General features: G+C 60.5%; 7 protein-coding genes across 7 annotated transcripts; 5 read left to right on the top strand and 2 right to left on the bottom strand.

The window, feature by feature from the left end:
- Nucleotides 1-479: 479 nt before the first annotated feature.
- Nucleotides 480-2,608, top strand: COLE_06690 (uncharacterized protein; the record flags this gene model as incomplete). Its single annotated transcript, XM_018420777.2, has 8 exons — nt 480-538; nt 577-651; nt 683-1,463; nt 1,499-1,606; nt 1,645-1,801; nt 1,838-1,904; nt 1,939-1,961; nt 1,998-2,608. The coding sequence occupies 8 exons, from the start codon at nt 480-482 to the stop codon at nt 2,606-2,608; spliced, it is 1,881 nt and encodes a 626-aa protein (XP_018279907.1).
- A 342-nt stretch (nt 2,609-2,950) lies between these two features.
- On the top strand, nt 2,951-3,634 carry COLE_06689 (uncharacterized protein; the record flags this gene model as incomplete). Its single annotated transcript, XM_018422795.2, has 1 exon — nt 2,951-3,634. The coding sequence occupies one exon, from the start codon at nt 2,951-2,953 to the stop codon at nt 3,632-3,634; it is 684 nt and encodes a 227-aa protein (XP_018279908.1).
- A 78-nt stretch (nt 3,635-3,712) lies between these two features.
- Nucleotides 3,713-4,165, bottom strand: COLE_06688 (uncharacterized protein; the record flags this gene model as incomplete). Its single annotated transcript, XM_018422796.2, has 3 exons — nt 3,713-3,890; nt 3,927-4,050; nt 4,087-4,165. The coding sequence occupies 3 exons, from the start codon at nt 4,163-4,165 to the stop codon at nt 3,713-3,715; spliced, it is 381 nt and encodes a 126-aa protein (XP_018279909.1).
- Nucleotides 4,166-4,535: 370 nt separating this feature from the next.
- Nucleotides 4,536-6,064, top strand: COLE_06687 (uncharacterized protein; the record flags this gene model as incomplete). The annotated part of the gene is made up of 4 exons (XM_018420778.2): nt 4,536-4,842; nt 4,928-5,047; nt 5,083-5,297; nt 5,408-6,064. The coding sequence occupies 4 exons, from the start codon at nt 4,536-4,538 to the stop codon at nt 6,062-6,064; spliced, it is 1,299 nt and encodes a 432-aa protein (XP_018279910.1).
- A 39-nt stretch (nt 6,065-6,103) lies between these two features.
- Nucleotides 6,104-8,381, bottom strand: COLE_06686 (uncharacterized protein; the record flags this gene model as incomplete). Its single annotated transcript, XM_018426578.2, has 6 exons — nt 6,104-7,002; nt 7,046-7,226; nt 7,262-7,876; nt 7,910-7,997; nt 8,032-8,207; nt 8,241-8,381. 6 exons carry the CDS (start codon nt 8,379-8,381, stop codon nt 6,104-6,106), a joined length of 2,100 nt encoding a protein of 699 aa, XP_018279911.1.
- A 963-nt stretch (nt 8,382-9,344) lies between these two features.
- COLE_06685 (uncharacterized protein) lies at nt 9,345-11,453 on the top strand (the record flags this gene model as incomplete). Its single annotated transcript, XM_018427230.2, has 2 exons — nt 9,345-10,573; nt 10,628-11,453. The coding sequence occupies 2 exons, from the start codon at nt 9,345-9,347 to the stop codon at nt 11,451-11,453; spliced, it is 2,055 nt and encodes a 684-aa protein (XP_018279912.1).
- An 877-nt stretch (nt 11,454-12,330) lies between these two features.
- COLE_06684 (uncharacterized protein) lies at nt 12,331-14,004 on the top strand (the record flags this gene model as incomplete). The annotated part of the gene is made up of 1 exon (XM_018422797.2): nt 12,331-14,004. The coding sequence occupies one exon, from the start codon at nt 12,331-12,333 to the stop codon at nt 14,002-14,004; it is 1,674 nt and encodes a 557-aa protein (XP_018279913.1).
- Nucleotides 14,005-14,428: the final 424 nt, after the last annotated feature.

Genomic DNA, 14,428 nt, shown 5'->3' with positions numbered 1-14,428 from the left:
ATGAGGACGGGTTGAGTCAACTGATATAATTCCCACGGCCTATGAATGCCATGCCTTCCTTGCCACTTGTGGTATCGCCATCTGGGTGATAGCGCCGATAGGGCTGGGAGCGTGTCGTGACGGATGCTCTGCTGTTCTGCTGACTGCGAGATTCTAAGTTGAGTGGGGAAGGAGAGGCGCGTCGCGTTCAGGTCACGTGTTTCGGCCAGCCCCGTCACAGTGCACAGTGGCTGCAGTGACCCTGGGTGGCAACACCAGTGACGCACATATGCACCCCGCATCGCTACCGTCACCACCCCCAGCTACTCACTTTATCAATCACCCATCACTTCAACATCATGTTCTGCCTTGGCGCTCGCGACAAGACGCAGCACATTCGCTTGCCTGAGGATGAGGATAGTGCCTCCGACCGCCTCCTTGAGGAAATCTACGCGCTCGATGAGAAGACAATTGCCCCACTCGCCCCCAACGAAGATGAGATGCAGGACCGCCTCAAAGAGTTGCGCAAGACTATCGCAGACGCCAAGTTGGACTGGTAGTATGTATCCAGAAACTTTCGAGGCAATCTGACGCCAGCGTTGTGCCAAGTCAGGATGAGCACATGAGCGAGTACACGGCCGACAGCGATAAGCGGCGTGACTGGATCTCGGGGTATGGCGTTCTCCAGCTGCGCTCATTCCAGATTTGATGGCTCCGCCGGCACTGCGCTTGTACCGAGTACCGACATCAAGGAGGACGCGCTCCTGTTCGTCGACAGTCGTTACTGGATTCTTGCCGAGAAGATGGTGCCCAAGAAGGGCTGGAAGGTGGTGCGCGTGGGTGCATCTGGAGGAAGTGGCGATGCCGCCGTGACTGGAGGTTGGACCGAATACGTTGCCAACACTCTTCCTGACGGTTCAAAGGTCGGCATCGATCCAAAGCTCATCAGTGCCGATCTTGCGCGCACTGTTGAGTCCCGCCTCGCTCCTGGGGGCACACGCCTTATGCCACACAAGGAGAACCTTGTAGACGCCGTTCACACGCCCACGCCACGCCCACTGGACCCGCTCTCGCACTATCCCTTCAGCCTCAGCGGGGAGAAGACGGACGCGAAGCTGAAGCGTATCCGCTCGCAGCTCGACAACTACGTTCACTCGGAGAAGTGGATATATCTCCTGCCTACTATCACCACGATCCCTTGGCTGCTCAACTATCGTGGCTCAGACGTCGAATACACGCCCGTGGCGTTCGCGTATTGCGTACTCACCCCAAGCGAGTGTGTGCTTTTCGTTGACAAGCGCAAGGTTCAGGACGATGAGGAGCTGCTTGAGGACTTCAAGAACGCCGGCGTTACGCTCAAGGGGTACGGCATCGACGAGGTGCAAAAGTTCGTGGAGGGTTCAGTCAAGGCAATGGGTGGGAAGAAAGTCCAGATTTTCGCGTCACGCAACACCTCTTGGGCCCTCGCGAAGGCGTGCGAGCCCGTGAGTGGTTTGCCACGCATTGCAGCTGACCACAGGCCCTCGTCAACACCATTGCATGCCCTGTGGACGAGGCCAAGGTGCTGAAGAATCCCGTAGAGCTGCAAAACTTCCGTAATGCCTACCTTCGAGATGGACGTGCCATGGTGAGTCAGGAATGTCCGCTTTCGGTGGCTGACATTAGGTACGCTGGATGGCTTGGATGGAAAACCGTCTCGTCAAGGAAGGCAAAGACATCGGCGAGTGGGCAGCTGCTATGGTTCTTGCGCGTTACCGGCGCCAGGAAGACATGTACGCCGGCCTAGCTTACGCGGACATCTCCGCGACGGGCCCGAATGCAGGTAAGCTCGAGCACTCTGAAACCATATTGACGGCAGCGTCCGGCCACTACGCGCCGACTCGCGGCAACGAGGCGCAGATCGATATCAACACGCCCTACGTGATGTAAGCTGGAGCGCTGACATTTCGCTAACGCCAGTGACTCCGGCCCTCAGTACCTCGGTACGCCAACTCTCTGAGGAGCTGTACTGACCGCAGACGCCACCATCGACACTACCCGCACTTTCTTCATGGGCAAGGATGCGTCAGATGACCTGAAGCGGCAGTATACACGCGTTCTGCAGGGTCATTTCGCGGTGTCGAACGCTACGTTCCCACTCGGCGCCGACGCGGCCGGCCTTTCGGCCTTCTCGAGGAAGTTCCTGTGGGAGGACGGGCTGGACTATGGACACGGGCTCGGCCACGGCGTGGCGAACTACGGTACGGTACACGAGGGGCCAACAGGTTTTGTTCACGGCTTCTCCTTCAAGCCAGGCCACGTTACTACGATCGAGCCCGGATTCTACCTGGAGGGCCAGTACGGGATGCGCATCGAAAGCACGTACATTTGCCGCGAGGTAGAGACAAAATACGAGTTCGGTACCAAGTGGCTCGGCTTCGAGTGCGTGACTCGTGTACCCATCGATAACCGACTCATCGACTGGAGCATTCTCACCAAGGAGGAGATTAAGACGCTCAACGAGCACAACAAGATGGTTGAGGAGGCGCTTGTTCCCCTGCTCGACGACGACCTGGATAAGGACGCGCGCGAGTGGGTGAAAAAGATGTGCAAGCCCCATTTTATTTGGCCGTGGACGGGCAAACAGTAGTAGCTGTACACGCATGTATCAGATGTGAACGACATAAGATCCGTCTCTCAGGTCAATCGTCCATCTATACTTCCTCGGTAAATTGTCGGATAAATATTCACAGAAGTTGACTTCACCTTGAGCTCGCGCGTCAACATTGCATCTTACGCTATCATACTACCATGGGCCTCTTCGACGATCATCTGTCATTCGCAACTCCAGCAGGGTCCTCAGCTCTTCCACCACCGGGGTCTCATCTCCTTGTGACGGACACATTAACGGCGAGCGCAAATGTACTCCTGTACCACCTGTTCATGAGCGCCAATGCCGCAAACGTTCCAGTTCGTCTCCCTCTCTTTCCTCATGGCCTCACACTTGTCTTCCTATTGCTCATACTTGCCCGCCATTCTCTCCTTGCATGGCATCCCTCCCATGCATAACGGACCATGCGTCGCGAGCTCACATCAGATCATTTGGGTCGACCTCCGCAGCGAGACATTGTCGTCGTTCGACACTGTCCTCCGCCGTCTCGGCTCACCGCTCAAGCGCGTCACATACATCGCACCTTCTCCCCTTCCTCCGTCTTTGCACCCTCAGTCCACTCCCAACGCCCCGCAACCACCCCTGTTTTCGCCTGAGCCAACTCTATCCCCAACTGTCGCATCCGTGCGGTCCGCCCTTTCCTCATCCCCCAAAGCTCTCGTCGTTCTGGACGGGCTTTCCGAGCTCCTCGATATGGGTTTCTCCGCCATCTCCATTTTCCAAGCAATTCGTGCCGTCCTCGCCGATGTGCGCACGTCAGGGGGATGCCTCATCTCAACGGCGCACGAGAACGAGGATCTTACGCGGCGGCTAATCCGCCTCGGGCCGTGGTGGCGCGTATCGGGGTTGACACCACGCTCAGGCGAGGTCAGCGGCGAGATCTCGGCTGTCCCAGTCCCCGCCGGTGTGGGGCCAGCAGTGAGCAGGGACAAGGCCGTTCAGTTCCGCCTCGAGCCCGCTGCTGTGCGCGCCTTCCCCAAAGGCACTGGGAGGGGATATCTGTAGTCCTATCTAGCATCTAGCCGCTTCTAAGCATCACATTATACTACCCCACACGCTCCTCATACACATTCCCGCCCTTGTTTACAGGTGCATGCCCTCGTCTTCGCTTGCGGTGGGAGCACCGTTGGCGACGCTCCCGTTCGTCTGTGCCGGAGACTGCGTTGGTGGCGGCTCGATGCCGTAGTGCGCCAGACTCTCAGCGCCCACCTTGTCAATCAACACCGAGCGGAGCATCTCGACGCGCTCGCTCTGGCTCGCGCTACTGTCAGCCGCGCGAACGGGTTACAAGACGCACATGACCCCCTCGTTCTCGTCCAACGCCGACCGCAGATCCGCGTCCTCTTCTTCAGCGAGAGCGGAACGCAGCTCGCCCTGCGTCGCAATGAGGTGGGAGAGCGAGTTACGGAGGCGCGCGATCTCTGCCATTAGCCCGGAGGAGTGGACGGGGAGCGCACCAGCCACGATTGTCCCGACGTCCAGCTGCGCCGCCTCGGCGGGCGTGAAGGGCTGAGGGTGCACCGGCTGGAAGGACATGGCGGAAGACGCTGTGGGTGGTTGTGAGGGTGAACGGAGGATGGGTTGCGGATCGAGGCTCGGCGTTGCGGGGATTGCGGGGTGGGGGACCACGGCGGACAATGCTGTGAGACGCATCGGCCAATTTAGGCAGTACAGCACTGTTCAAAACGAGACTTGGCCTTGGCTCTTGTACAGTGAGCTACCTGAACGCACAGTGGAGAAGGTCCGAAATATTGTCGAAGCGACCCGTGCCAGTGCCATCCTTCCAATGACTTGATCGGCGCCGTCTCCTGTGCTCCGAGTCCGCGACCCCACCGCCAAGACCTTATTTTTGCCTCATCACCTCCACGTTCCTCGTCGCGTCGACTTCATCACCGCACTCCTCATCATGTCAGAACATCTCGCGTCGTTTGCGACGCTCGGCGCGCAGGCCCTCGTGCCCATTTTTATCGGCTCGTTCCAGTCGCTGCGCATTCCAGCGCCCGTGCGCGCGCGTAAGCGTGCAGCGCGGCGCGCACGCGTCAAGCTCGGCGACGATGAAGACGACGACATCCTCGACGAGAACGAGGGCGAAATGCTCACGCTTGCGGATTCCGTGCTGTTTCCCATTCTTGGAAGCTGTGCGCTCCTTGGGATGTGGGCGCTCATCACGTACGTCGACCGCCGCATACTCGACCTCCTCCTCGGCTGCTATTGTGAGTGTCTGCCCGCCTTCCTCCCCGCTCGTTGCACGTCTACCGTATCGGTCGCCCGTCCTTCCTTGTGAGCACGCTGATCCAGTCTCCTTTGCCTCCGTCCTAGCCGTGCAGAGCACGTTCGACGGTGTGCTCAACTTCCTCCTGCGCGTGATCGGCGCTCCCGGCCCGACGTACCATCTCCGCGTGTCGTCCGGCATTAAGCGTGCGTGACTTTTTTCTCGACGACGCTGACAACAGAGATCGCACACATGCCATTCCGCCGCGCGTCGCTCATTGCTCTCCCTTTCGCTATCGGCCTCCCTGCCGCGTACATCGCCCTCGGCCGCCCCTACCTCATCAGCAACGTCCTCGCGCTCTGCCTTGCATCAGCCGCGCTCGCACTTCTCAGGCTCGACGGCTTCCCCACCGCTGTACTCCTCCTCACTCTCCTTTTGGCCTATGATGTGTTCTGGGTAAGTGCTGCCACTTTGCGCGATCCCTGGGGCTCTCCGCTCTCTCACCACCCCTCATAATAGCTCAGCGTCTGACGACAACCTTCCCTCGCTTGCTCGCTCACACCCAGGTCTTCTACACTCCCGTGATGGTCACCGTTGCCAAAGGCATCGATGCGCCCATGAAGCTTCTTGCGCCCAAGGCAGACAAGTCGTTCGCTATGCTCGGCCTCGGCGACGTCGTCATCCCCGGTCTCCTCATCGCCCTCTGCCTTCGCTTCGATTTGGCACGCCACGCGCGCCTCCGCCCGAAGGAGGACGTTGGGCCGCGCTCCTCTTTCGCCAAGCCCTACTTCTCCACTGCCATCGCCTCTTACATCTGCGGCTTGGGCGCCACTATCGCCGCCATGCTGCACTCAGGCAAGGCGCAGCCGGCTCTCCTCTACCTCTCCCCCGCGTGCATCATTGGCCCGCTCCTCACTGCTGCCGCTCTGGGTGAGGTGAAGGAGTGCTGGACCTGGCGCGACGAGGAGGAAGAGGAGAAGGACGAGACGATCGAGGCGGCCAGCGAGGTCGCCATCCTTGCCCGCCAGGAAGCCAAGGCAAAGGCTGCAGCTGCGGCTGCGACCGTCGACCCAGACGAGACCTCTGTGTCAAATGGCGCGGCGCCAGACCACTCCGCGCCCGATTCCGCTGCCCAGGATGACAGCTGGATGGACGGCACGGGGGTCGCGGGCGCTGAGGGCCCCAGAACTCGTTCTAAACGCAAGGGCGGCAAGCGCAAGTAATCACGGCTATGTAGACCCATGTGCATGAATAGACTATAACTACAGACTCCGGCGGTACTTGATGAACGCGACGAGGTTCTCGTACGCCTCCTCAGCACGAGCGCGAAGCATCGGATTCTTCCTCCTGTCGATCTTGCGCGAGTCGGCGCGCACACGTGCGACAATGTTGGTGAGTGCACCGACCATGTTGTGCGCGACGAACACGGGCTGGTCGTACTCGCGCCCCTCGTCGGCATAGATGTCGATGATGGCGTTGAGGAGAGCGACCATCATCTCGGCGCTCGGCTGGGACGTGAGGGCTGCGACGAGCCACTGCGCGACGGCAGCGTTCTCCTCCACAGGCACACCAGGCCTGGCAGCGAGGGACGCGAGGGTGTCGACGGCGCGGGCGGCCGCCTCCGGCCGCAGCACTGGGATCGCCTTGGTGATCATGTCCGTCGCGCCCTGCGGTGCGGATGCGGGGATAGTCTTGGACAGACCCCACGCACCAGCCAGCGCGCCCTCCATGAGCTCGAGACGCATCTCCTGCCCCTTGGCCTTGAGGGCGGCCGCGTCCTCGCCAGTGCCTTGCACGATGGCGAAGACGCCCTCCCACAGCGCGGCGGGGAGGAGCTGCGCGAGCTGCTCGCCACCCATGACGGCGGCGGACGTCGAAAGGAGGAGGTTGTTGAGCGCCTCAAGCGCGCGCAGGTGCACGACCGAGAGAGCGGCAGTCGTGGGCGGGTGCACGGAAGGATTGGGGCCGTGCGGTGGAAGGGAGAGGGGTGTGAGTTGTGCCAGGGTTACTAGGCGGGTGGGGAGGGAGAGGGTTGACAGGAGGTGGGGGAGGGTTGCGGCGGTGTTGACGCTCGGCACAGCGGAAGCCTTGCCGTTAGCCGCTGGGTCACGGCCTTTGGCAATCAGGTCCTCGTCGCCCATAGAGTCATCCTCGTCGTCATCTGCGGGTTAGCGACCGAATAATCCCAGGTTGCGATCACTCACCTCCCTCCTCGTCCATTGCCTCCTCCTCGGCGGTGTCCTCCAGTCCCGCGCAGATCGCCGTCAAGATCTCCAACCCCACACCGACAGTGCTAAGCATGCGCTCCATGCGCTCGAGCTTGATCTCAGCCTGCGACTTGTGGTCTACCTTCACGTCCTTGCCAAGCACCGGGCCATTCTTAGGCTGTTGTCAGCTGGATCCGGTTTGCTTGAACTTACAATCTCCGCCACGAGCTCGGTGACCCGCTGCGCAGCCTGGGCGAGGTTGACGTCCAGCAACCCATTTATCAACGGGAGGATCACCTCGTTGGTGAGTGGGGCGATGCCAACGCGGGCGTCGGCCGACGACCCAGGCTCGACGAGGTTGCGGAGGGCGCCGGCCACTAGCACACGGGTGAGGAGCGCGCGCCCGTCCGCGATTTCATCGTCCTCCTGGTCCATTGCCTTCTTCGCGCGCCCCTTGCCCTTTGCATTGTGCTCGGCTGGAGTGTGGTCGGCCTTGACGATGTTGACCAGCACGGGAAGAGCGTTCGTCTGGGAGAGCAGGGCAGACGAGAAAGGAGCATTGTCCGTCGTAAGGCAGAACAGTGCCTGCGCAGCCGCTAGTGCTACTCCCGGCGAGAGCTGGTCCTTGCCCTGCAGCGCCTTCACAAGGAGACCCTCGCATCGAGCTGCGTTGACTGCCTCGAGCGTCTTCCAGCTCGCATCTGCCAAGCTCCACACAAGCATGATCACGTTCTCGGTAAGGGCGAGAAGGTGGCCGCGGCGCTCAATCTCGTCCTCAGGCAGCTCCTTCGCCGGCCCGGCCAGAACGTTGTCGAGCGTGTTAGAGATCTGGGGTTAGCCAATTCCGCACAGCGAGCCTACCTTGCCCATGAGGGCGATGAGATGGGGCATGATTCCCTTGTTGAACATCTCGCCGCAAATCTCGTGTCCACCGTCAATCGCGAGGTTTCTGCTGTTAGCTTGTCAAGGAAGGTGCAGCTTACCGGAGCGTGCCGGACGCTTCGACCACGACGTCGTCCACACTGTCGCTGAGGCGCTCAATGAGCGCGCCGACGACGTTGCGGCTCTGGAACAGGCGGCGCATCGCCGCGTCCTCGTTGATGAGGTTCCCGATGGCAGCGCACGCCCATGTCCGGTCGGCCGCCTCAGGCGCCTTGAGCTGCTGTCAGCGCCGCACTTGGGTCAAACGTACCTTCTCGAGAACGGGAAGGAGCTGCTTCTCCTTGTCGGGGTTGGCCTTCCCGTCTGCGCGACCGCCACCGAGGTGTGCGTCGGGAACGCGGATCGGATTGTGCCGCTTAGCTGTCCTCTTCTTGACCTGCGCCTTGCCCATTGCTGTTGAGAATTGTTACAAGAGGCAAGAGGTGACCGTGATTTCCCCGCAATGCATGCCTGCTCGAAAATACTGAGAGCGGATGTCGAGGCCATGTCCGCGTCGCGTGCATACCGCGTGCTAGTAACATGCATCACGCGTGTCACGGCTTTTCCGGCTAAACAAAACAAATGGCCTCTAATAACCCAGATTAGCTGCGTGATACCCCAAATAACACAGGCGATAATCTAAGGGTCTGAGCGAATCCGAGAGCGTGGGCCATCGGTGGGGACGGCCCAAAGCGGCCGACGCCCTACGCGGACTAGGCCGACTGCGAAATATTGCGAAATGCGGTGGTGTGGACAATCCATCCGCTGCAACATTTGCATGCCATTCAAGCAACTGGCTGACATTAATTCACACAGACGCAGCACTAGGTCATGATGAGGATGAGAGCATCATGGGGGCCGAAAGAGTGGAGAAACGAGTCACAGGAACGCCCAGAAAACACGAGCGTGCACGAGCGACGGTCAGAGTGTGGGAAGCGTTGTGTGGAGCCCAAATACCCCCTCTGTTTTATTACTAGATTAGGGACGAGTGATTAGTCCGAGGTAAAGAACGGAGGCCAGTGCTGCGCCAAGCTTTGCTTGACTCAGGCACATAATAAGCTCTCTCAAACCCCGCCTCACCGTCCAGCACGTAGTAACTCACCCTTCCCTCCCATTCCTCTCCTCCGCCAGTTCCCTTCTCCCCCCCATCCATCCACCATCCCCCCTCCCCTCCCCGGTCGTTACCTCGTCCTCACTGTCCTTTCTCCATCTCTCTCCCACTCATTCTCCATCATCCACTAAACATCTCCACAGCTGAGACCTCTCCATTGTCCTCAATCCCACCTACCCTCCCCACCACACTCCACTCGTACCTCCTCCACCACCCCGACCAACCCACTAAGTGGCCCAAGCCACCCTCTGGCAGCAGCGAGCCATGGCCTCCCCAATCCGTCTCCCCCCTTCTCCCCCTCGGCGCAACTGGCGACAGCTGTCCCATCCAAACCTCACTGCCATTCATGACGACTCCGAAAACGTCGTCGAAATTCCTTCAGCCTCCTTTATCCCGACGCTTTCGCTTCCGCACGTCTCCGTCTCTGGCCTGCGTGCGGCCCTTCTCGGATATCTCGGTGAGGCCGAAATTGCCCTTCGCGAGCGCCTCGGTGCAGCAACCGACAACCATGGGCACTCCTCGGCCTCATCCCCCAGCCCCAGTTCCGAGGACGATACCGACTACGACACTTTGGATGAGCACGATTCGCCTGTGAATGCTCAGAGCTCGGCCCGCCTGGCTCTTGGCGAACAGGCACCGGGTCTCCGCCGCCGCGGTGGGGCAGAACCCAACTCTGGGCCATCTTCCTCCCGCGTCGCGGCTGCTGGAACCGACGCCGAGGTCGTACTGGACACGCTCCGTACGCTGCGTGAAGACGTTGCGCAATATGTTCCAGCAGGCTTCTCCATGCCGAAGCTTCCGCTGGAGGCCCAGCGCCAGTGGCTGCGTGAGCTCCCGCACCGTCTGCAGGACGTCGACTTGTCCGTACACGGCGACTCGTGGCCTGATCCGGTCTCGGCATCAAACCGTGCCATGCGCTCCGCTCGCCGTCGGGTGATTGAGCTGGTGCACGCCCTCTTGCCCCCAGACGACTGGCAGGGATGGGAGTCTCTTGGTTGGGAAGATGACGACGGTTCAGTGTGCACTCCGCGCCGCCCTGACCACACTCGCTCGTGCTCGTTGGACGAGCGGTTTGCCCGCACCACCGAGGCTAGCGATGAAGACGACGAGGACGAGCCAGAGTATCTCTTCCCTAACCGTACCCCCGCTCCTGCCCACGCCTTCAGGCGACACCGTCACCCACGGAGTAAGAGCTTGAGCGAGGCCGACTACGCCGACCGCAGCCCGCTCTTTAGCTGGCACCTCGGTCCTGAAGCCGCTGCGGTTGTGGACGATGAGGGCGACGATGGCAGTGTTATCGATGAGGTCCTCATGGCTGAACACGAGCAGCATGATGAGCTCCGCGACTGCGACAAGCACGGTACCCACCTCGTGCCCGACATGGGCCCAAGCATCGAGGAGGCCCTCGTTAGAAGCGAACAGGGGCACAAGCTCCTCACATACCAGGACCTTCCGTTCTGGTGGCGCAACAACCAGTACCTCCACACCGGGTAGTGAGTCATTGATGGCGCGATCATGTGCGAGACACGGGCACCACTAACCATCAGTCGGTTCATTCCTCTTGGTCGCAACGGCCCGATCCCGCTTATCAAGTCTGCGTTCCGGATGCACAACGAGACAATCAACATCCACTCGCACTTCATCCCCACACTGTTCATCTTGGGGGTAATCCCCTTCATTGTGTGGCGCACACCGCTGCCCGATGCCCATTGGATCGACACAGCTATGCTCATTTCATACCTCCTCGCCGCAATGTCCTGCCTCATCTCGTCGGCGGGGTGGCACGTTCTTTCTGGCTGCGCCAACAAGCGATGGTTCGAGTGGGGAGCGTGTGTCGACTACATCGGCATCTCGTGGCTGATCGCCATGTCCTTCAACACCGTCGTCTACAATGCCTTCTACTGCCGCGGACGAACGGTGTTTGCCTACACCTTCGTTAACGTTGCTTTCGGCGGTCTCGGCTCGTACCTGCCATTCCAAAAGTGGTTTAACCAAAGAAAGAACAAGCCTTGGCGCATTCTGTTCTTCCTCTGCCTCAACGTGGCCATGTTCGCGCCAATGGTCCAGCTCTTCCACGAGCACGGCCGCCAAATTGCGGGCAAGTTCGTGGCGCCGTTCTTCTACTCGGTCGCCATGTACTTGCTCGGGTTGTGCTTCTACGCCTTCCACTTCCCCGAGTGCGTGGCGCCGGGCAAGTTTGACCGCTTTGGTGCAAGCCACCAGCTGTGGCACCTGGCCATTGTCTCGGCAATCATCCTTCACTACCGCGCCATCTTCGTCGCTTTCGACGCAAGGTGGGCCCTCTCGTGCGCAGCGCCTAGCGCTGGCAGCCCCGTCCCCTTGGCCGTCTCGGCCTTCCTTTTCGGCAAATAGACTCCGATTCCTCATTCTTTCAATCCTCCGACCACGCATGCCATATCTAATCTAGCATTCAATCATTCCACGCCACGTAGTGGCCACATACAGCATCCAAGGGCAGTGCCCATAGGCCATGCATGTCGCATGACACGGCGGCGGAGTTGTGGCGAGCATCGCAGGAAGTTGGCAGTCCTAGTGGCCGACGTGAGGCGGCGATTGGAAGATTATACAGATTCAAGAGGTGACCGACCGAGCCAGACGGGAAGGGTCAACAACACGTGGCTTTGGATCCGCATTCGAGATCTACAGGGCGGGACCTGAACGTTTGCCGTCGGACAGACTGCCATGCTTGCCAGCGGAAAGGAATGCGGTGAGCAATACCCGCTGTCCGGCATCCCCGGCCATTCACGGACGTCTCTCGCTGGCCAACCGGGTCTTGCCGACGTGCACAAAGACCGCATTGAGCAAGGGCCGGGGGCGGAGGCGAGGAGGCGCGGAGGCGCAGAGGAGAATGCCTACAGAAGGTCAGGGAGGGAGAGGAGGACACCAAAGCCCAGGGTGGCCCCGGGGAGAAAGTTGACCAGATCGCGTCCGCCGGACCACCCACCAGGGCGCATCACATCAGCGAATGAGGCCCGCCTATCGCGTCGTGTGACCTGTATCATTTTGTTGGTCGTCTCACACAGCACAGACTCTTCGTCCCATAGCACGCAGCATGGAACTTTTCTACCCATCTCTCTCTCTCTCCTATCTTTTCCTAACTGACTATCAGCGACGAGGCCCTCCGCTCCGTGTCCTTCGGCACCGTCCTCGCTCTCCTCCTCACCCTCATTGACCGCGCCTAGCGCCATCTACACAGAAATCGACATCTCATCACACTCGCTCCGCTTTCATGATTGCCGCCGACTCCTCGCCCATCGTTTCGGGCGCGACGCCCGTGGCCGTGACCCGGGCCGCCTCGAACCTCTCGCACCGCAGCGGCGGCGAGACCGCCATCGACAGCGCCGATGACCTCCTCCACAAGATGGGGTACGAGCCCGAGCTCGTCCGCTCCCGCTCGACCCTCCAGGTCGCGTTTATGTCCTTCGTCCTCGCCTCGATCCCCTACGGCCTCGCCTCGTCAATGTACTACCCGCTGCAGGGTGGTGGTCCCGCCGTCGTGATCTGGGGCTGGGTGCTCGTGTCGCTCATCATTCTCTGTGTCGCCGCGTCCCTCGGCGAGATCACGTCCGTGTTCCCTACGGCCGGTGGCGTCTACTATCAGACTTTTATGCTTGCGCCCTCGAAATTCCGCCGCATCGCAGCGTACCTCTGCGGCTGGGCTTACGTTGTCGGAAACATCACCATCACGCTCGCCGTCCAGTTCGGCACGACGCTTTTCCTGATCGCCTGTATCAACGTCTTTGAGGTCGAGCCCGGAGTCGGTATCTGGCAGCCTGAGACGTACCAGGTCTACCTCCTTTTCGTGGCGATCACTATCCTCTGCGGCCTCATCACAATCTTCGGCAACCGCTGGCTTCCCCTTCTCGACACCTTTGCTATCATCTGGACCTTCATTGGTCTTATCTGCATTCTCGTGACCGTCCTCGCGGTCGCCAAGGGCGGCCGCCGCGACGGTGCCTTCGTCTTCGGTGGCTTCGAGCCCGAGACCACCGGCTCCGGCTGGCCTTCTGGCTGGTCGTTCATGGTCGGCCTCCTGCACGCCGCCTACGCCACGTCGTCCACGGGCATGATCATCTCGATGTGCGAGGAGGTCCAGTCCCCGGCTACTCAGGTACCCAAGGCCATGGTCGCGACTATTTGCATCAACCTCGTCGGCGGCCTCCTTTTCCTTGTTCCTCTCATGTTCGTTCTTCCCGACCTCGCCATGCTCGTCTCGATCCCGTCGGGCCAGCCCACGCCGACCATCATCAAGTCGGCTGTCGGCTCGTCCCTCGGTGCCATTCTCCTCCTTCTCCCCCTTCTCGTCCTCGCCCTCCTCTGTGGCACGGCGTGCACCACCGCCGCCTCGCGCTGCACCTGGGCGTTTGCTCGCGACGGTGCCATCCCCGGCTCCAAGTGGTGGAAGACCGTCAACCGCAGCCTCGACGTCCCCCTCAACTCGGTGTACCTCGTCCTCGTTGTCCAGATCCTCCTGGGCCTGATCTACTTCGGCTCCTCGACCGCCTTCAACGCCTTCTCGGGTGTCGGCGTTATCGCACTCACCATCTCGTACGCGGCGCCGATCCTCGTCTCGGTCATTGAGGGCCGCGCCCAGATCAACAAGCACGCCAAATTCAAGCTCGGCAACGGCCTCGGCTGGTTCTGCAACATCGTCGCCCTCGGCTGGTCCGCCCTCGCCGTCCCCCTCTTCTGCATGCCCGCCTACATCCCCGTCACCGCTCAGACCGTCAACTACGCCCCCGTCGTCTTTGTCGGTTTCACCACCATGGCCGCCATCTGGTATTGGGTTTGGGGCCGCAAGCACTACGAGGGGCCCCCCAAAGACGACCTCGAGGACTCCCTCGGCCCCTCGCTGCCCCACACCGAGGCGCTTGCCGCCGGTGTCGCCAAGAAGGACTTCTAAGTCCTCCGTGCTTTCCTATTTCAACAATACCATCCATTATAGTGTGGTTGTCGAGTCGGTTGTATACATCTTCAACAGGAACCGCGTGCAGCCGCTAGTAATTATGCACCAGGGTTAATAGAATGAGGACCGTGGCGGGAAGTGTGTGGGGGGGTTTGGTGGAGGGTGCTGTGGGCAAGCAAATACAGCGGCCCAGTCGCAATCTCCTGGTGAGCCTACAAGCTTTGACTTAGATTAACGAGCAGTGGAGGAGGTGGTTGCTTTTACATTAACTGTGCCCGCGTTTCACGTCCACTCGTCATCGCTCCGTACACCTCGCTAACCACTGAAACGTTTGCCGTACAGACGCACTGACGGAGACTATTGTCTACTCTGCGCGACTCGGTAGGCCTACGCCAGACGACCCCAGATACTGCCAACTGAG

Source organism: Cutaneotrichosporon oleaginosum (assembly GCF_008065305.1).
Source record: "Cutaneotrichosporon oleaginosum strain ATCC 20508 chromosome Unknown ATCC20508_contig06, whole genome shotgun sequence".
Taxonomy (NCBI): domain Eukaryota; kingdom Fungi; phylum Basidiomycota; class Tremellomycetes; order Trichosporonales; family Trichosporonaceae; genus Cutaneotrichosporon; species Cutaneotrichosporon oleaginosum.
This window is presented reverse-complemented; position numbering and strand designations above follow the sequence as displayed.